We start from the raw sequence: 22,988 nt of genomic DNA, 5'->3' as shown, positions 1-22,988 counted from the left end.
GGGGAAACGAGCAAAACGTGACTGCTAGCTTGGTAGTGGACCCAATCGCTGTCTCTTTTGGCCCGCTGCCAGATCCTTTCGGCACATGTGCGACGAGGCTTTGCGCAGTCGCATTTATTATGGTTCAATAGGTCAACGATGCGTTGAATGAGACGCGACGAGAAGAGACGCAGATGCCATAAGAAGAGATCATTGCATGAAAAATTACAGTAAGACACGTCAATCGTCGCACCGATCTCTCGCAACGAGCCATGTAATGGGCGACGTTCCGTAAATAATGCCCAGACCCAAAACCCGAAACGTTCTCTCATATATGAAGCCAAGGCCCGATTGCGATCGCAACAAATCAGAGAAGTAAACGAAGAAAAAAGACATGTAAGAGTAGACGAGAATACCACACGTGCAGATACCCTGCAGTCAGCTAGCAGAAGCCGTACATACCCGATAGACATGCACGAGCTAGTTCTCTTAATCCTACATTTCATATAAAAATGACGCTCTCTAATAACTTCTGTGTTTACAATCAGATCTTAATACAATTTTGTAAACGTTAAGACGGCTTTCATGTGTGTTCACGTACCAAAAATCAGCATTGTAGCTTTAAGAATTTTTGGGTTACCTGAGGGAGATACTGGGGGATACTTTTTGGTAGTGATCGACTATATAAATGTCTTTGCCTAAGCCTTCAGCCTACTATGTAGATAAGGTACCCATTATTCCCTCTTCCAATCGGTATAGGGTATAAAATGGCGACTCGTGCGCTCTTCACTGAGAAATGCGCGGACCACCAGAGACAGCTGCGGCTTGTTCGCTACACTCGAATGGTGGACTAGAGGAGAGGGTTCTGGTACAGGAACCTATTCGCAGTTTGTCAAAAAGATGTTGGCGTTTTGATAATTTGCTGCACAGCACTGAAAATCTGTGTGTAGGATTTCCTGTTTCAAGACAAAGTTTTTCCTCAGCTTTATATACTCCATATGTCTCTCCTTCAGCTACGTCTTGTTTCTTCTTTTTTTTTCTCTTCTTTTTTTGTGGCCGCAACAAATCTGTAGCTGATTTAAATCTTTGCATTTACTTATTGTTAGTTTCCAGTTAGAGGTTTAAAAGATTTCGGTTTCTGAGTGTGTGTGTGTGTGTTGCTGTTGGTATTTCGTGGGCTTGACTTTGACAACGAACGTTGCAGTTGATGGCAGGTGAGGCTTCTTTCGGACTAGCAGTCAGAGAGAGAAAGAAAGAGAAGGAAATAAAGGAAGAGGGCAGCGAAAGATGGCTTTAAAGTGACGCAAAGTTAACTAAATAGGATTTACAATTCTTGACTGAGAAGCTTAAAAATACTAGCTAGAGCGAAAAGGAGGCAAAAGGTTATTTCTGTAAGATGTTACTTTCAAGCAAACACTAAATACCGTTAAGTCTTTTTATAAAAATATTCTTACAATCGCATTCGACTAATAAATAGAAAATACATATATATAAAGGCATTAATAGTTGCGTTCCAAAACTATCGATGACCTGACGGATATTGATTATGTTTTTTAGATATAATAAAAAACGATAATAAACAAACTATTCGCTATCTTCATCTCAGTGAGATCACAGACAGTAAGCAAAAATTTAATAATGGAACATCGATATCGATAGCTTTGCTGTATCAAATAAAGCTTACATTATTCTTTGAATTGATTCCAATATGAATATTATGTTATTTTATTTGGCTCAATGAGCAAAGCTTAAAACAACAATAAAATATTATTTAAAACAAAATTAAAGCAATAAATTAATGCATAAGGCATGATTAAAACAAATAAGTGCATTTGAAATTTAAAGCGAACAATTTAATGCATATTATTTCAAAATCTTGCAAAAAACTGTTGAAACTAATTTCATGTCTTTTTTTTTTATTTTATTTTTGGGTTTTTTTTTTGTCAAGTTAAAAATTAGAAATTTGCAAATATTTTTGAGCTAAACTTACTAAGCTTACTTAAATTGTTGAAAACAACCATTTTAATATTTTCATGGATCAACTTTCCATCATGTTGAAAAGGTAGCTTGCATAGCTATAATATAAAGCCTATGAGCTAATTTATGCGTTGTGCTCTATCGAATATATCTCTTTAAGAAATACTTTATATTTTACGATGAATTGTGCTTCAATAACCAACACTTAACCTTGTTTTGCGTAAGAATGCGACCTTATAATGCCTACAAGACGGCCAGCTTTTATCCCTCCGTCGTGTCGTATTTATAGACTTTACTCATGTCTTTAATTGTTTGAATTGGATAAGACTTAACAAAAGTTTTTGTTGTCTGCTATTTTTGACTGCACTCAGCGCGTGGAGCTATGTAGACCAGAGTCAGACATAGACCCAGACCCAGATCCAGATCCAATGCCAGATCAGATCTTGATTGGGTCTCCGCCCAGCCTGCCCCAGTGCAGTTACGCTTTTGTGCGTGGGGTCTGCCCGCTCGCCCCTCCTTCTTGTTGCGTCTCATTTTGCATACGTAATTTCTATAGAGCCCCCCTAATTAAGTTTTCTGTTGTCTCGACGCAATTCAATGGAAAAAGAAAACTTTGTTATGCGTGGCCCGTCGATTATGGCCCATAATTTCGAGAGCATTTTGTTGCTTTTGACATTTTTATCGCTCACTTAGCTGCTGCCGAAAAAGACAAGAAAGAAGAGAAAAGCTTACCAAAAAAAAAAACAAACTAGTTAAAGCTAACGAAAAACCAATCGAAACACTTGCATCAAAATGCGACACACGCATTGCGAAGCATTTACTTTATTGGAAAAAGTAGCAGAAAACTAAGAAGAAACAAGTAAGCGTATTCTAGTCGAGAGTGCCCGATCAATAAATACCCTACAGCCCGCAGATCGTTAGATCGCTGTAAGAAAACGTCCTCCAAGAGCTTTGGGAGATGCAAGGGAAGAATTCAAAAATAAAAAGGAAATATATTCTAGATATTCTTTATATAAGTTACGAGAATTTACATGCTAAGCTTATTCTGTTGTCTTTAAAAATCTTAAAAATTGATTGGCTCAAGCAATGTATAAAATTAAGATATTTATTGATTTTGCTCGTAGGGAGGTTTAATTTCGTTTAATTCCATCAAGGATAATTAAAGACATTCAAATTGTATTTTTTGTTTGTAAAGTTTGTATATCTAACGTTTGCAATCTCTGCAGGACGTTTTTAAGAAATGGTTAGCATAAGGACATCTATCAATTTTGGTAGAGAACAGAAGGATTTATTATTTTTAACATGCAAGATATATTATTATTCAACAATGAATGTAATTAATGTGCTCAAAGAGGTCCTCATTCGCCTGTTGCATACAGTTCCACAACTGCATTATACCCTCTTTAACGCCATGTTTTTCATGCAGGGTATACAAAAAATGATTTTCCCGCAGAATGCGGACACACGCAGTGGACGTTGATGGCGACAAACAACATGGTATAGCCAAAGGAGGTGAAGCAGGTGGAGCTGCAGGCACGAACCGGCTGCATTTTCAGGCTTGGCAATTAAAATATTGACAGTTTTTCCATAGTGCGGAATAATAAGTTTTTGGTTTAGGATTTGTTTTCTATATTTTTTCTATATTTATTTATAAGATCTCCTGCTGATGTTGTTTCTGTTTTTCTATATTTTTTTTTGTTGCTGTTGTCGCTTTTGGCGCGAAAGGTTAACGCGACATGTTCATGTGACAATGTCATAGAACTGCCGGCAGTCGGTTGGTCTGAAGCGCATAAATAACTGCGTTTGTGACATGGAATGCCAGTGTTGTCGCCGGGCTGAGACCAGGCTGCGGCAAGGCCTAGTCCCAGACGGCTCTCACTGCCCGTCTGTCTGGGCTGTTGGCCATGTCTGGCACGGATTGGCCTGCTGCGGCTTCTGCTGGTAGCAAGGTGCGGTGCCCATATGCAGCACTCAAAGCTATTTGTAGCTCACATTGTTGTTGTTGTTGCTGCTGCTGCTTATGGAAAATTTGTAAGATGTTTTCCTTGTGCCGAGTTTCTATCCTATTTTTATTTTTCATTGCATCACAGCAGATGCGTTGATGTTGTTGTGATAAAAAAAAAAATATTTAAGTGGCAGCAGCAATGGATAATACATCAGTGGGGCAGATATACATAAGTATACTCAAGTGCATGTGGAAAAGATAAGCTCGGGCATTAAGTCTGCAGCTTAATGTTGATTAGTTTGCTTATTCGGGAGCTACAAAAAAATAAATGCAAATTGTGGCTAATTAGACGATAGCTAGTCAGTTTTGAAACATTTTCAGCAGAGATTTCAGATGAAAAGCTATAATTATAATTGAAATATCTCAGATCTAATATACAAAAAGTTTCCTTTTGGCAGGCGAAACTCCAGGATTTTAAACAAATTAATCTAAGGAATAGGTAAGAAATTTGCTAAAATTTCGTCAAATTCTTACGAAAGAACAACCTGAAATGTTAGCACAAAATGCCCGTTCTCGATCCTTAATATTTTCCATTAGGAAAGCGGAACTGTAGATAATTAACACTACATCGCTAACATATGTAAATATTTAATCTAACAGGTGGCGACTGCCCAGATAAGCTAACTAGGCAGTTTCTACGAAAACAAGAGATAAGTGTGAACTGAGCTTAAACAAATCAACAACACTTTGAAACTAACCATGCCCAACAAAAACAAGCCAATATATATAAAAATTATACAATAAATATTGTTTATATTGCAGTAAATTAGACAATCGATTTTTTACGAAAGATTATTTTAGCTACCTGAATAAGCACAATAAGGAAAAAGGCCTACTTAATATTGATTGTATTATATTAAAAAAAAAAATTCGTATGATTTTTAAAAATATTTTACACTTTAAGACGGCATCAAAATATTTATAACTAAACTAGACTTAGATTCAAGAAAAGCTGTTTCTTATTTTTAAAATTTAAAAAAAAAACACGAAAAAGCCGACGCCGACGCACTTGTCGCTGGCAACATGTGCCCAACCACTTGGCAACATCAGCTGAGCACACGCAACCCACTAGCAACACGGCCGCAACATGTTCGAAACGAACAGCACGGCTTTTGGTCAACGTCTTCTGATTGGGACAAATCGCGATCAGTTGCAACGAGACGACGCGCGCGTTTGGTTACATGAAAATCGTTCGGCTTCCCCCAAATCGAGACTCGTGTTGCGCTCTCTGGGGTTACGTGTCGGCACCTGAGCGTGTGTGTGCGAATGTGTATCGTCCGTGTGTACCGTGTGTGTGTGTGAAAATTTGTTTATGCAGAATGCAAAAATAAACGGCAAAAGAAGACACACAGCAAATCATCTTTTCTCCGTATGCAATTCTGCGGAAATGGCAAAAACACACAGAAAAAAAATAATAATAATAAAATCATATCAGCATTGGAAATGTTGAATTTGTTGATTCTGGCCAATTGCAATTTCCATTGAACTCCAGCAATAGCCCCCTCCCCCTGCCCGGCAGGCGGTTACGTTAAATGTTAGTTGGTTTTTATATTTCACACGGCAACGCGACGCGACGCGGCACGTACGAAGAGACAGCAAAAACAAAACAAAAAATCCTTTTCATTTGCCACGGCGATTGAAGCGATTCGATTCGATTGATTGCTTGATTGATCTATTTTTGCACTTGATTTTCGACGCACGCGCCGCCGCCGTTCGCAACGTGACTGGCGCTCCGGTCCAGTTGCAGGTTGCATGTTGCAAGCAGCGACGCGTGGGGGGCTGGCAATTATGTTGATTTGTGCACCGTGCGACTTCATCGATCGATCGATCGTTCGTCTTTCGTTTTACGGAACCGGACCGAGCGATCCTCCAATGTTGATAACAAAAATTTGCAATGCAAAGAAAGAAAATTGATTTGATGATCGCTCGCTGCAGCTTGCTGATCCACTACAGATCATTATCTTTGGATCTTTTATTATTTTTTTCTTAATATTCGCGCGATCGTGACACGCCCACATTTGTGTGGCTATCAAGGTGTTCATTAGCTGGGCGTAAATTGCATTCAACACGTGTGTTTACCCGCAAGTAAAAAATAATAATAATAACAATAATAATCAAAGTTTACTGAAAGAATTTCATATTATAAAGGTGTGAAAGACGGGCGCAAAATAAATCTACAATTGATAGTTGCTGTGTGATGTACGAAAACTAACAAAAAGTTTAAAAATTAATTTCTTACATTATTAATTATTTATAGCTCTCTAATGTATCAGTTAATCAAGAACAGAAACACATTTTATATTTTATCTATAAATAAGGAAAAGTAGATAGATTTTGTTGTCTAAGAAAAAGGTTTTTTAATTTTGTCACGAATTGTGAATTGCATTTTTGCAAGTGTCTAAACGATTTTTTTATCCGAAATCAGATTTGCATTTCCCATTTATACGGTTTTAAAGCTAGAACTAAAATTTTAAATGCATTTTAAATAGGTTTTCTTAAAAAATCATTTGTTTTCTTAATTATTTAAGTATATTATATCATGGTAAGAAAATGAATTTTTTTGTGTAGTAAAATAGGGTTTGAAGGGTTTATTGCGAATCGCTTACATTCTAAATATCTCGAAGATATCCCAACTTGTATATATTAATTATATTAATGCAGCTCTCTGTTTTTATGTTTTAATAGATTTCCTCTTTCCATTGACCTATTTATGCTTTATTATCTTTCTAAAAAAAAAAACCCCAATACCCTTTTTTATTTATTACATATAATAAAAAATTTGTTCTCAAACGAATCTAACGAATGCAAAGGGAACTGAAAGCTATTTTGCAAATCTATTTAATCTTCGTTTATTTTATAAATTTGTAGTAAAACATCTTGATTGAATATCTGCATAAAGAATTAAAATCCCTTCGCAAATTTTGACAATAAATCATTTGCTGTATTCAGGTGCTCATTAATCGATTTTCCCAGGCCTGCTACTTCTTGAGCCGTTGCTTATGTAACTCAACAATTGTGCGCAGTTTTCAAATCGCATTTACATATGTAATTACCCAGAGCTATTAATAAGCATTTAAGTTTAGGTTTCAGGGCTTTGGCAATGGCTGTTATAAACAGAAACCTCCTACAAAGGCTCATCTGCTAAAAGGTAAAGCTGATTATATATAAAGTACGAAATCGGTGTTCAAATCAACGGCTAATAGCCACAAAAGATTACACAATGCTAGGCCCATAACTCATTAGTGGAACGCCCTGGAGCTCTATTTAGTAGCTGATTGTCTAGACTTGACTATCGGGGAGTTGTTGTTGTTGTTGAAAAGCGGCTGCAAGTGATGATTGGCTCGGACATCCATGATGATTAATGGGCAAGACTGCACAGATTTATGGATGAGCAGTCGGTCCTCTCTCTCACACACAGCCTCCTCTTCCGCTCTCTTACACTATTTTATGTGGCCTGCAACTAGTTTCTTATTCTGGGAATGCTAATAGAGCTGCAACTGCTGCTTAATTTGGCCTGAAGCTGACTTCCCGGAATCTACAGAGATGCCACAGTTTGTACAGTAGTTGTCATTGTCTTAAACACTATTTTTTTTGACTTTATTTGCCCAACTGACAGATAAAATGAAAATAAAAAGAACATAGCTGTGACATTCCATTAACTGAATTATGTTTGCCAGTTGACAAAGTGCAACAATGGGGCAATGTTTGCTCTCGCAACGGCGTCAACTGATAAGCTAGGTATTCTATTATTTTGTTAGCTCTTCTTTTTCTAGTTTCTCTTACTTTTTTGTGACTCGTACATAAAGGTGGCTACACTAGGCGTTACGCCCAGAATTTATGACTCAACTGGCGCGTGTTGCCAAAAAAAAAGAATAAAAAAAAGCACATTGAAATAATCAAAAGGCGGTAATCCAATTAAATGGCTCAAGCCACAGAAACCGGCTGACCCAATTAGGCGCGCTCCTTACCGATCCTCATCGATCGCCGCAGCAGCCACAACAACATCTTGAACTTGAAAGCGGCGCCTCTCCATTGTTCTTTTTGAAGAGCGAACTCTCTTTCTTCCTCTCATAAAAACAAGTTCTAACTTTGCTCCCTACATAAAAAAAAGGTATATATAAAAAATAAAGATCGCATCGAGTTGATCTAACGGCCGCCCAGCTTAGTCTCAGTCTCAGATCTCTCTGTTGCTCCTTCGCATTGCTCAGCGTTTCGAATTGTAGATCAAAGATCAAGCAAAAAATACTTAAATTGGCATACCAAAGCCGCAAGCCTCAGGCCAAGCAGAGCCTTCAGCATAATGAAACTTGGTTACCCTATGATTTGGGTTTCTACGTTAGACAGCTGTTCATTGGGCTGGCAGTAGAAATGTAAAGAAGAGCTGAATTTGCGTAGAGTCTCTACAAGATTTGAATCTTGCAAATAATATATGTAAATTAAGCAATAAATATGTATTCAATTGAATGTTTTTTAGCCTTCTGATCATATTCTACAGCTGATCCTCTAAATATAATCTGCTTATTTAAACATACTCTATAACTGATCCTCACTTTGAAAATCACGAAATATCACTTAAAGCACAACAAACAGACCTATAAATTTACAGTACCCTTTTTTTTAAAAATAATACATGCATAGATCATCAAAACTCTTGTGTGTTCCAATTCAAACGATCGCTGTTTTGGACATTAGCTGCGATCGTTTTTATCTTAATCGAACAAAGGCAACGGAAATTTAGCAAATTACTTTAGAAAACGAGCGCATAAATCTAAATTGTCGTTCAGCTGAGTCCAAATGCCTTGATAATTCCAACACACATATGGTAAACATCAAGAAGATCGATGGCGATCTATATAGAGTAGCATTATAATTTTGAGTTTAATTGCTTCCTCAATTGCTGGCGCCTGGTCCCACACACAAACACGCACAGTGAGAGGGGGAGAGAGAGAGAGTACTTTTGCCTGTCACTCAAATCAGCGGATATCAGTTTGAAAGTTTGCAGCTGCTCGAGCTCAGCGCGAGACAAGTGCATTTGAGCCAAGTGATTGAGTCAGTTGGTCAAATAGAGAGTGCGAGCGTTTGATTCATATGCATATGAGTGCTACTTTCTACGCTCGCAGGCGACCCTTTCCCATGGAGCGACACACACGATTAATCACATGACACAGTCGGCAGCCACGATCAGTGATCGTTATCGAAAAGGCATAAACTGACACAAAGTCAAAGTTAAACAATGCAACTTGCTTGAACTCTAAAACTTTTAAATCTCGACTAGACGACGACGACGGCGGAAACAACGAACGTACACTCCGATCATGCTGTGTGCGATCTTGACAATCAAGATCAATATCATGCCATTACAATATTTGTACAAGACGCTGGCCTGGCATCTAGGCACAGACTGACTTTCCAACATACATTAAAAGCCAGCCTGCCTACGGGCTTTAAAAAGGTAAAATAACTACAGAAGGAACCAATATTTTAGTTGACGAAATCCGAATGCCCTTTCTTCAATTTAAATGAGGCTACAGTTCGAACTACTACTACTTCGTTTTTCTATGAACTCTTATGACTAATTTAATTTTTAAATCTTGATATCATTTTAAGCAGTTTTAAATGTATATAGAGATTTCAAGCTACAATTCTTCTGCACTAAAAATCAAATTAATTATTGTAAAATTTTACAGAGTTTCTATAACTTTACTTTGTTTTGTAGACTTTATGTCCATTGGAATTTTGTTCTCTAAACGAAAAACACAATTAATTTTCCCTGTGTGGATTGTTCAGATAAAACTGTATCATCTTCATAGCGACTTGGTTCTTTAGCAAATAACTTTTACTAGTTATATGTCGACGCTTATTGCACAGTTGTAGTATCCGCAGCTAGTATATTACCTAGATTATATAGACAAACACAACCGTCTGGAGGTATGTTAAGCAAATTAGCCTGAACCTAGGCCAATGGTTGAAGCTGTTGCCAGAGAGCGTTTGCATGCCCGCCTGGCCTGCCCTGGCCTGGCCTAGCTGGGCTCGGCTGTCCCGGGAAATGCTATAATTATGCAATTCCTCAAAGGCGCTGACGGTGGTCCCCACTTCCCTCCGACCAGCCCCTTGCCTTGGCTACTCTCTCTCTCAGACTATATAATCTGCAAACGGTGAGCGCGCGCGCGCCTTTCGGGGCATCGGAAATTATTGACTGGCAGTCAAAGGAGTTAAGGCCTTCAAGTAAATTGCTGTAAATCTTTATTTGTGCAGCTACTTAAAGACTTGGGCCACAAACTATTCAGCTGGGGTTAACAAGCCGCCAGCGATTAAGTCATTTCTTATGTAGGCTCATTATTTTTTCCCTCTTTTTTTTTTGTTTTTTTTTTTAGCCCCCTCGCACTAGCTACGCATAGTGCTACTGTGCGCCGGCAACCCTCGAATTCCCCTACTGCATTGCAATTTTTCACAGTCTAAGCCAAAAATGTGAAGCCGCGACAAACCCGTTTGGTTAGCTCGGGCAAAGCAGTTGCTACTTAGACCTGTAAATTGCCCGCAACTTTGTTAGTGAAATATTTTTTTCTTATATATTTTTATCTTGACAATGCGTTGTCACTTGGTCGAATGAAGTGTGCATGTGAGTGTGTGTGTGTCTATCTGGACTGTTTCCGTATTTGTTCTAATTAAAAGTGACAATTCTACGTAATTAGCTGGCGGCGGCTATTTTTAACACTTCACTGATTTCTGTTGGCAGCAAAAAGGACTCAGCTTCAGCCTTTTCCAAAGAGATATCAAATTTCTACCAATTATTGATTTGGTTAGCTTATTTAGTTAATTAGCGTTGACAGTTTCGCTTCTGTTTGAGAAGCTTCCGAAAAAATAGAATTTTTTGTTGCTGACCTTACTTATCCCATAGCAATCTTTTTGAGAAAATTCTTAAATAAATAACTCTTATCCTTACCAAATATTTTACACAATTACAATATCACCTAAGTAACAATGATTTCAGAGCCATATTAACAATTGCTTCTTCAAAATGGCTCTTAAAATTTTACCAAATGATTCCAAAACTTTTCAATTGCCAGAATCGCGATTGTTTAGTTTTTTTTCTAGAAATAATTCAAGAAACCTACGATCCTAACAAACTTCTTTGATCTAAGGCTCATGTTATTTTAGAATTAACATCATTTTTCTGATTAGAGATCTTTCTAATCGTGCAATCACAACGCAAATCAATTCAATGTCTGAAGCATCACATCATGAACTCAATCTTGATCTTTCTAATCAAAACAATCGCAGAATATTTTAAAGTAAAATAACAAAAAAAAGCAACATTAACTTAATTTTCATGACCCAGTTCCCTTGCCTTTCACCAGGCTCCCGCTGTGCCATGCCACATATATGTCCCAGTTTACTGTGTTCACTGCGAAATTGCTCAATTCAAATGGGGCGCATCGCCAAACACACATATTTTTAGCTCCAATTGCAAAAAAAAATAAATAGAACTACAAAAAGAGCAACAAATGTCTTCATTAATACAATTGATGAGTGTACATGACGCTGATGTGTTCGAAATGGCCACTAAATCAAATCATTAACATATATCCCCATCCACACTTTAATTTATAATGTGCACAACAAATAAAAAAAAACGAAATCGAAACGTGCCAAACAATTCAATTGCAATTATGCAATCAGAAAATATAAAAAATAAAAAGATTGGAAACGCGAAATGAAACCATTCCTATGGAGCGCTACATGTGGCCATGTCCAGTCGAGACTGATGGAACGGGTCAGCGGGTGGTGGTTGGTTGGTTGGTTGCTCTGATGCCGTCAAATGCACTGCCAGATATTAAAATACTTTATGACCGGCACTTTGCACTATTCTCAATGGTTTTTGTTTTTCATTTTCTTTTATTTTGGTAGGCGTTAATCGATTAGCATTTTTCGTGTGCACACAAAGTGAATGGTGGAAATGTGCGAAATGTTCAACAGTCTTCTAATTGGGTTAAGCTACAAAAAAAATGAAGATTCAGGTGTTGAGTGGTGTGGCCCGAACAGACTAAAGCAAACAATGTTGCAAGCAGTTGGTAAAATTTTCTGATTTTAGGAATCTGTATGAAACAAATCATGTAACGAGCTTCCCTGGCATTAACCACAACTCCAAATATGTTTATTAATGTGACCTGAACTGGTCTTAAAATCAGGGCTGCAAGTCGCAATAAAATGTTTGGTGATTCAATTTAAAGTTCGAACCGGCTTCCTGCCTTGGGTTTCGGTTTGTTAATCTGGTTATTAACGCCGGATTTGGCAGAAACCTTGCTTTGCCATATATTTTCGAGTCGTGTTATTCGCTTAAATTTACTATGCTATTTATAAAAATGCGTTTCGAACAGATGTGGAGGCTAAATGTTATCTCCACCCAACATTAGATTTAACCAAATTTGGAAACATATTCTTAGCGGTTGTCACAATTTATTTTATTTAATTTTATCATTTTATAAGCCTAATGTGTAGCATCTATGGAGTTGGCAAAAGTATCCAAAAGTGCTAAAAGTGTCCAAGAAAAAGCGTTAGAAAAGCTTATTCAAGCTGTTGGCAGTTACTGATAGTAAGGTGACAAACTCTGCAGCTGTTTACATTAAATGTTAAATTCTTTTTATCCACAAACTCAATCTTTTTAAGGCTACATATGTTCTTTTATTTATCTGCCAAGAAACCGACCCGCATCAAAAGAAAAAATTTGTAATGCCAGCGAATAAAGAGAAAACACAATTCGCATCACTTACAAACATTAAATTAAAGGGCTATGCCACAATCAATTAGGCCGCAATTTCAGAATTAATTATATACGCACACAGATCTGACATATTTCAGACATATTTCAGATTTAACATTAATTTGGCACTAAACTGTCAGATCAGAATGGTCACAGGGAGAGAAGAGCGACATATGTACATATACTCATGTCTCGAGCACTTTGCACTCAGCGCTGTTTACACAACAGGTAAATGTTGCCAGGTAAAATAAAAACGGTCCAAACTTGAGCAACGGGCAAATGTCCAATTTAATTGTAATGTGAGAAATTTAAATAAGGTAGCCGCCAAATGCGGCTCAGATGCTGAACAATGACTAAGAAACCTCAAGCGAAGATGCCAAAAGAATACAAAAATTATGAAAAAACAAGAGTTAAAAATGTTTCATTTTTTTATTGTTGTTGCTGTGGCGTTTGTTGTTTGGTTTGTTAAAAAAAAAGATCAAATAACAAAAAGCCGCCAAAATTCAATGGAAAACAAAAGCTCACTTATTTGAAATTTGTTGTTATTTGTTGCTCTTCTCTCTTTAGAGGCAACTAATTTTCCACTTGTGTGTGTGTATGTTGAGGGAAACCAAATCCATTGGGGCCTAGACCCATTTGTGCATAGCCCCTTTTATTTTTTACTTTTTTCTTTTTGCTGATTTGTCAGTTCATGTTTGATTATTTACGATCGTTTCTTCAGCTCTTCGATTGCTGAAATATACTATTTGATGCTCATCATAGGCTTGATATTATTTTTATGGCTCATATAACTAGAGATACCGAAAGCCTTTATTGTATTTCGCTTAGCGTCCGCAGTTCCATTCGAAATTTATTACATCACGATCTCTATTTTTTTTTTCTCTCTCTGTTTTTTGTTGCTTGAATTCTTCAAATCTACTTTGTAGTTTATGGTCAAATTTTTGTTTTCGGTTTGTATACTATGCGAATTTTGTTTGCAGCTGCGCTTCCTGGAAAATACACAATTTCTATCAGCAGATGACGCTAGAATCCCCCTTAGAAGTGAATAGATAGACAATAAGTATATAAACAATTTCATAATAAAGTTTTCGACACAAGTTTATGAGTTTTGCGGTACAAATTTATGCGTTTCGTATAGCTTTAAATTTGTTTGGCGTTGGGCCCTCAGGATTTGCCCAAGATAATCTATTCGAGTTTTTTATTTGTATATCTTTTCAAACTGTGCCGCAGTCAGATATTTTTATTGTGACTAATTTCTAGCTTTTTGGCTCACAATATTCTGAGTTCCAGTCAAAACAAATACACAAATTGTAACAAATTTGTTCAAAAGCCTTTGCTTGTTTTTTTGTAGTACTTTACTAATTAGCTTAACAGAGCCCACAAATACTCACACATCTGTCTGCGGGTTTTTCTGGATGTTTGCTTATGCTCCAAATTGAAATTGTAAATTATTATTTGTTTATCTACAAGTTGTCAAAAGTTTTGGTTGCAAAATGTGTGGCTAACTTGTTGCTGATGCCTAAACAGCATTGTAGATACAAATTTTCTATCAATTTTTCCTTATTGCGCTGTGCTAATTGAGATATGACCAATTATAGTTTGAGAACGGAAGGCATAGATGTGTTTAACAATGTTAAAAAAATTAGGGAATAAAAACCAATTTAAACGTTGAAAATCTTGCAAAACAAATTTTCTAAAATCTCTGAAAATTTTCTTTAAAAGTTTTGTGAATTTATTTAGATTATAAATTTGTTAAATGATGAGAACTTATATATATTCTAAAGACTTATAGAAGTTGATCATTTTGAGGATTCCTTCAAATGCATACAAAAAATTAATGTTGGAAACATTTTTCAAATATAAAAAAGATTTTTTTTATATTCCACTCGTATCGAAACTCTTTGCGACTTATGCTACACGACGCAACTGTCAATTGTTCTACAAAAAAAAAACTAAGTTCCACCACAAAATTCAACAAAAATGAAAGCTTGTCCCTCAATAAATTATCAGTAAAATTCAGTGTTAAAAAAATGTTCTATAACTCAAAGAAAACCACAAACAAAACGCGCCGCAAAATGTGTGAAAACTCAATGAAAGGCAACAAATACTAATTAAAAAAAAAAAAAAAAACAAAAAAAGAAAATATTCAAAAACGAATATGTCAGCGTCTGACAAACGAACTGTCAAAATGACAGACGCGTCAATAGAGCAACAACAACAACAACAACAGCAACGAAAACAACGACAACGAAATGCAGCTACAACAAGAACAACAACAACAACGGCAGCAGCAACAAAACTGCTGCATTTATGCATCTATCTAGTCTGCGTAACACACACACTGCAACATGCAGCACATCAGCGACAGCTGCGACATGCAGCGCCCGAGGGCAACATGTTGCAACAGCAGCAGCAACAGCAGCAGCAGCATCAACAACATCAAACAACTAGTGTAAATAGCAGTGTAAATATCAATATAAGCAGCAATTTCAATGAAATTGTCACCGCCACGGCGACGGCGTCGGCGACAGCAACACTACGCACGGCAACAACAGCAACGGCAACAATGGCAACAACAACGCCAGCGCGTCGCAAATGGCGTCGCAAGTTCGCCTATGCCACAAATCGCAATGCGAGCAGCAACAGCAACAGCAAAAGACGCAAACTGTTGCGGCCGCATCATTATCAGCGCAATGTGACGCATGCAACGCGCACAACCACAGCAATAGCAACAATTGCTGCCAGTGCGAGCGCAACAACAGCAACAACATTGATACCAAAGATACAACAGCAACAGCAGCAACATTTTAGCTATCACACCCGCTTGGAGTCCAGCTTTCAACAGCAGCAGCAGCAACAACATGTTGCTGGCGTGCAGCAGCAGCAGCAACAGCAACAACAGGAACAACATGTTGTGGCTATAACGCCGCGACCGCCAAAGCAACAGCAACATGGTTTTTCTCGGCTGCCTGCCACCTACTATCAGCAACAACAACAGCAACAGCACCAACAGCTCTTTGGCAATCTTAGCCGGCAGCAACAACAGCAACAGCAGCAACACTTTCTCATACACCCTGGCAACAACAACATTGTGCTGTACAGCAATCTGGACTCCCTGCCGCCCTGTCCGCCTGGTGTGCGTCTCATGCCGCAACATTTTATACCCCTGCGCCCAACAACAACCCAGCGCTCCCGGCAACGCGGTAAGCAAATTCACGCACTCACGATTCATTTAATTGTCGCGATGACTGCAGCGCTTGAATAAAACTCTGTGCACAAAGCAGAAGTAGGCAAGAAAAAAAAAGGTGTTAATTACGCTAATAAAAATTGCATTCGCTTCGTTTATGGCAGTTAATGTGTTTGCCCACTTAAATGGCATACGGGCAACGGGCAAACAGGCGAGCGTCACCGCGTCATGCTATCTGGCGCCTCAATTGCCTATCTACCAGTATAATTACCTACCCCGCTGGCCCGAGCCAAGTTAGAAAGCCTGCCTAATTGGCCAAAAGCAATTGGCATTTTGGCTGCCAGCGGCTTGAACTGGCGCCAAATTGTCCAAGACCAAGCCGTAGGTGATTGCGACAAATCGAAAGTTGAGGTTTAAAATTTAAGAGCAGGTCGACTTAATATAGTCGTACAGCTATATCAAATAAGGAAATAAAAAAGAAATTTTCCATAAAAACACAGTAGATGCTCGCAAGTTCTCCCAAGAATTAAATGCATTAAATCACATTTTTGTTTCACAACATTTGTTTCTTTTTAAAAAAAAATATATTTTTTTTATAGTTTTTAGTTCGGTATATTGAATTGATATATTCTTCATTATTTATTAGAATAAAGGAAAGATGTGGTCTGCGAAAATGAGCCCCAAAATTCTATTGAAGAGATTCAAAAATCACGAAAGTAAATGTCTAAAAAACATAGGTATCGCAGAGGGAATCATAATACTTCGATAAGAACTATACCTAAAAGAACATAATTTGTTTAAGAAAAGTAGAAAATAATATATAGTTAACACAATTTTAAAATTGAATACGTTTCTTTTTTTGTAATTTCTTATAACCGAAAAATGTTTTATTTTATGAATGTATTTTTTACGTTTATATAACTTTTATTTTTCCCACTACTAGCCTAATGAGTTCCTCTTAAATTCTTGCACTTCACAATTAGTATCAAAACAAATTCAAATTCAGTTGTTGACAATTAGAAATCAATATTCATGTCATTAATTTAAACTGTGTTTGCAAAGCAAAAACGATGATTAATAAACTTGATAATTATAGCCAGATTTATTGATATTTCATTAATAATTCTTTGTTGGCCACCGATTTTTGCTTATGTAATCGAATCACTCAGCGAATTTGCAAGCAACAAAAAAAAAATTGTGTTGCAAATTTGATTGGGCTACCCAAAAGAGTTGTACTTGTTGGGGGCCTATTGATAGATTGTCTCGGCGTTGGATGTTTGGCGCCTTGTTGCGCCCGGTCAATTAGCATTTTGGGGGAGCACAGACAGTCGACAGACAGGCCGCAATGTACATGCCCGCAAACTAGCACGTTGCTGACATTAGAGAGCCAGTTGCTCTGCGGCGACTGTGGGCGCATTTAAATATTTTCGACATGGCGTTCAATGTGGAGCGCAGATGACATTCGCCGCATAGAGATGTGTGTAAAGGAAAAAAAAGTATGGTTAGATGACTTAACTTAACTATTGTTGGTCAAAGTTGTAGGAGCACAAGCTTCTTAAATTGTGTAATGGGCTTTAAAGTCGCCACGCCAATCCCAGTCATTCAGCCGAAGCATGCCACATGAGCTAGCTAGACACAAATATTGACAGTCTCAGCGTCTTAGATCTTAAAACGAGACGACGCCAGACGACGAAAGAGAGAGAGCAAGACACTCAGCTGGAGCCGAGCAACACCTACATGCTGCACTAATCTAGAGTTCCATGGACAGAATTAAGCAACATGTTTCGGACAGCGTTGATTTTTTCTCTTTTTTTTTTAATTACAATGAAACGTGCCACACAAGCAAACAATGTGCTCGCTAATTGCGCATAAAGCTTCACCAAAGACAAAAATTGAGAAAAAAAAAGATATTACAAAAACAAACAGGAAAAAACACAAACCAAGACGCTGTATAAGAAGTGGAGAGGCCGGCTAAGGGGGGATTCTGTAAGAGTAACAAATGTTACTTGAAAATGTAAGCGGAGCAAATGGACAGGCAAACAAACCAAAACAAAACAAAACAAGACAAGACAAAGCAAAACCAAAGCAAACAAATGAGGCAAATGACAAATGCAAGTGTCAAATTTGTAGACACGACAGTTGTTGAGTTGACATTAAGCTCCAGTGGCTCACAAACTGTAAGACCAGAGCCGAATTAAATGTTTATCGATTTACAATTATTGGGAAATTTGTTGATCATTTTAAAAGATGACAAATTGACAGCTCGTGAGTTTGAAAAGCACTGAGGTATGCGAAACTGAACAGATGTTATTCTGAGTAAAATTGGAAATGCTATCCGTAATAATTTATATTGATGATTCATACTTATATATATAGTCTACCCTGTAATATAGGTCGATCAATTAATATGATAATTAAAAATTACAGACAGACTTTAACTGAAAGGTAACTTAATAGCGCCATACTAAATAGTGTTATAAGGACAGATAATTATTTTTACCAAGTTTATTTAATTTTGATATATTATGCAATAATATATTACGTTAAATTATAGTATATTATAATTAAAGATAGTGCAAAGATATTTATCTCAATCGTTAAGCTATAAAGCATTACCCGGAACAGATAACCTCTATTGCTCAAAAATATTTTTCTATATTAAAAAAAACCTTTAACCTAAAAGCCTACTCTTTAAGAATAAACGGAATTTAATAACTTTTCTAAATATTAAAACCAAATAAAAGTTGTTAGTTTTACCTTTCTCTGCTTAAGAAATCGGGTCTTGTTTTCAGAAAATATTTGTCGACTTTGTTTTTTTTTTTCGGTGTTCAAATAATTTAAACCCCAGATAATTTTCTGACGACTAAGAAAAGCATAGAAGTGATATTCTGATAGACTGATATTCAGAGCGAAAGACGGCTTTTCATACAAATCGTTTTGCTTTTCCGTTATGATTGCAATTGTGTCTTACTTTTAATTATCTAAACACATTATGAATCTAGTCTAGGGATGTGAGCCTGTCTCTCCACATCAAGAACTCCGTCTGGCACTCGAGGCTGCAATCCACATCGTAGATATTGGTATAAAGAAAGATCTCAAAAGCCCGCCCATGTTTGTATATTTGTTTCCCCTCCATTTGAAAAGATCAACATTACCACAGGTCCCACTTAACCGAACACTTTTACGGTTGCAGGCACCCCGCACCTTTCCGTCTCCACGAGTTCAGCTCTTGAAGCATATGTTATGCCAACTTTTTTGCCGCTTCAACTGGCAGGCCAAAAAGTTGCCGTTTCATTTAAACTGCCGCTTCGTTGTTTACGCATCGGCACAAACTACAGCAACAGCAACAACAACAACATCACCAGCAGCAGCAGCAGCAGCAGCAACTGAGCCCAAAAGACACCAGGACTGAAGACGGCGAAAAAAAAGGCAACGCCAAGAGAGAAAAAAAATCATTTGAAGTGCATAGATCAAAGTGACCGAGGCGCCAGTTGGGTTTATTGTTGTTGTTGTTGTTGTCGTTGTTGTTTGTTGTTGCTGTTGTTGCAGGCATATTTCAGACTTATGTCTGTTTTGCGTTGTTGATTTTGGCCCACGGGGCAGGCGTCAGCGTCATCTCTCTTGTCTCTGACCTCAGACAACCCGGCACACGTTGTGGGGGCCACTGCGATTCAACGTTGTATTTCAAGTCAAAATTACCAAATAAATATGAAAACGTGACTGGCCAAAAAAATAGTACGACGAGTCGAGTTATTTCTGGCCGCATACAACTATACTACATATATTATGTGTAGCATATGTTGACAGACAATAGAGGCCTTAAAGAAGTGAAATTCTTCTTTATATTATTTAAATTTCTCTAGCGCTGATTAACCTCATTCAGTTAATTTCCAATCTAACCACAGTGAATGAAACTCAGAAACACTTCAACGTCGGCTCCACACGTGGTCTTTCACACAAGGTTTCGTATTTCCGGTGTCTTGACTGGTTTTTTTTTTCTTTGATGCCCTATAAGAAGGCATTATAAATTTGTCATCAAATATCTCTAGTTATGATACATTAACTTGAGCAGATGGATGAGCTTAGGCAATTTCGATGTTTTCTTATTGAAATTTTTAAAAGATGCCTTTTACTTACAAATTGTTTTAATAACAATTTATATATTTTTCATTATACCTGCGCAATTAATTGTCAACATCGAGCTACTATATAAAGTATCTTTTCTGTGCATATTCGGGCAAAATTTATGATTTATTAAAACTTTGTATGCTTGAGATTGCGATAATATATTTCATGTTGTCTTAACTGGCTGAGCAATATTTTATCAACATCAAACGTGTATGTTATATATCTTTTCTAGGAATAATCAGCCAAATTATCATCTTTTAAACCTTTTGTATGCCCGGGATTACGCAAATATATTAATCTTTTATTTTAAATGATATCTCAGTTTCCTGAGCAATTTATTATCAACATTGAGTTTTTTCAGATTAAACGTCTATTATATACTATATATAGTTATATTGAATATATAATCGTCCAAAATTTTCATTTATAAAAACATTGTATGCCTGAGATTATGATATCGCTCATCTGTCAAATTTCAATGCAAAGGGTATTTTATCTTTGCGTACTTTAAAAATAAACCCACTTTCTTCATTTCAACATTAATTGGATTTTGATTTATAATGCATGGCATGCATATCTCTCATCTCTTCACGTTTATCTCTAACTATCTCTCTCGCTGCGTCTCTCGCTCTAAGCCACTAATTTGACATTTATTTGTAATTTTATACGTTGCACTCGGCGGGAAATTTTGTTGTCTGTGTGTAGCATGTTAACTGTTAAGCACCCAACATTATTTTTCTTATCTGGCATACAATTTTTCGATATCGCGCCCCATTCGCTTGTCACAACAAGCGCAGCAACACCTTAAAAAATGTTTCGCTTATTTCCCGACATGATCTCACACATAGTTTTTGGCGGCGCTCGCAAAATTTATGACGCCGCCTCTTGAACATTACGAAAAAAAAAATATAATATTAATGCTTAATTTAAGCGTCAGAAAAATAATTCGCTTGCATTTTTATTTGTAAGCAAACCGGTTTTCCCCGCTTGATAATCAGATTTAATGAAAATTGAATAATAAATATTATCGGGCGCAAAATTATTCAAAATTACAGCTGCCAACGGTGTCTGTGCCGGCAACAGTGGGTTAATGTTTCTAAACACAGAAGCCGATTGTGTAAAAACGAAAAAACTATTATAATATTATTGCAAAGGTAACTAAAGTTTGGAAAAACTTTTGTGTTAAACTGGCATTAAAATAAATTTAATGGATTTAATGCGCTTCAAATAGATTTCAATTTTTGATAGAAATAAAATTAAAAGACTGGATGCAAGTTTCTTATTAAAGGTTTCTTCTGCAATCATCTCATTTTTAAAGCCTTGATTGGGGATAGATTAAATAATATACACATGTAATCAGAGAAATCAGAACTGCATTTTATTTATTTTATACTTTTATGTCGTTTGCATTTAAAAGATAGGAAAAAGTTTCTTCACAATCTAGCGTAACAATTAATTTAAGGTTTTGAGATCATGTAAAAATTGCCAGCTTAAAAATTATTCTTTCTTTTTTATAATTTTTGTTGTTGTTGTATTAAATGAATGATTTGTTTATAATTTATATATTGAAAATTCTTAAAAGCTGTAATTGACTTCCATCAATTTTTCAATCTCTTTCGCACGTATAAATGTTTAAAACGCAACTGCATAAATTATGTTTGCTGCATTGATAGAAAATGCATTGCATTCGCATTAAATACTATCGAGACTATTCAAATTGCCCATAAAACGGGTTGCATCTTTCTAGAGCCAAAAAACAACTTTCACACTTTACACACACACACACATCACACACACACACTTAAGAGAGCTCTCGCTGTCTAGACTGCAACTTCTCACGTATTTAGCGAAACTATCTCCACATGCCATAAAAACGTCAAATTGAATTTTATTTCAATTAACGAAACTATTTGGCCAAAAAACAAAAAAAAAAGCGCTCAATAAAAAAGTAAACAAAACCAGATACAGGCACAAAATTATGCACGCTATCAAAAAAAAAAACCAAAAAAAAAGAGACAAAGTCTGCAGCCGGCGGCGATTCAAGTCTTGAAGAGCAACAACTTCTCCAGCAGCCAGGAAAATAAAAATACCGAAAAAAAAACCCAAGCCGAAAACCATTTAACAAAACACTTTGGGGCATTGTCGAGGGAGTTGCTGGCGATGCAGTTTAAATATTTGATAGTCGCGCTTAAATTAAAAATACATGTCGCAAATAAAGATAAGAAATTGCCAGACAAAGTTTCAGACATAAATGTTACGAGCAGCGATCAAAGACCCCTTCAGCTGCACTTGCCCCTCACCTATAAGAAAAAAAGTTAATTAAAATTGCCAAAAGTTCGCTTGTTGCAATTAAAAATCAACTGCAATTAGACAAAAACACGTCACGGCCTACAAAAGTTTACAGATTGGTTTTCCATAAAAAAAAACCTATTTTCAAATTTCGCAATTCAATTTTAGCTGTTTTTTCTATTCTCTCTGCAAGAATTGACAAAATGTTTAGTTCATTTGGTGGCTTTAAAAGGTCAACAATTAAAAAGGTTAAAATTGCATTTTACTTTTCATCACAAATAATACAATTAATATAAATATATATAGTGTATTTTTTTATGTCTTTTAAAATATACTTTTAGATAATATCTTTAACAGCTGTTCAACAAATTTTTAATATTTATCTCTATCACAAAATACGCTGAAATATTCTAAATACAATGTTTCCCTCAAACCTAGTTCTACTTTATATTTTAACATCAATATGTCATGTAATTGTAGCTGGTCCCATATGTGTTCGTGTTGGTGTTGGTGTTGGTGTTGGTGTTGATGCTGATGTTGTTTGCCATGCTGTGCAAGACACACAAATGCGCAGACACACACACGCAGACATCATGTACACCCAAAAGACACACCCACAACATTCGTTGAGGCTGACACACATGTAACTTTGCATGTCGTGG

General features: G+C 36.6%; 2 protein-coding genes across 4 annotated transcripts in view; both read left to right on the top strand.

The window, feature by feature from the left end:
• Window positions 1-22,988, top strand: part of wb (wing blister) — a 91,598-nt gene that overhangs the window by 51,154 nt on the left and 17,456 nt on the right. Inside the window, exon 1 of one of the 3 annotated variants that reach the window (XM_015169789.3) lies at window positions 14,606-15,925. The exons of the other annotated variants lie outside the window; for them this stretch is intronic. Coding sequence (XP_015025275.1) covers window positions 14,881-15,925 — 1,045 coding nt within the window. The 5' untranslated portion in view covers window positions 14,606-14,880. Of the gene's footprint in view, window positions 1-14,605; window positions 15,926-22,988 lie in introns of those variants that run through there. 3 annotated transcript variants of the gene reach the window in all.
• The window catches only part of Rab14 (RAS oncogene family member Rab14), a 67,076-nt gene continuing 57,049 nt past the window's right edge, over window positions 12,962-22,988 (top strand). The window contains exon 1 of the mRNA XM_070209327.1: window positions 12,962-12,978. The gene's annotated coding sequence lies outside the window, so the exon portion shown is untranslated. The remainder of the gene's footprint in view (window positions 12,979-22,988) is intronic.

The sequence above is a fragment of the Drosophila virilis genome, chromosome 4 (genome assembly GCF_030788295.1).
Source record: "Drosophila virilis strain 15010-1051.87 chromosome 4, Dvir_AGI_RSII-ME, whole genome shotgun sequence".
In the NCBI taxonomy this organism is placed as follows: domain Eukaryota; kingdom Metazoa; phylum Arthropoda; class Insecta; order Diptera; family Drosophilidae; genus Drosophila; species Drosophila virilis.
This window is presented reverse-complemented; position numbering and strand designations above follow the sequence as displayed.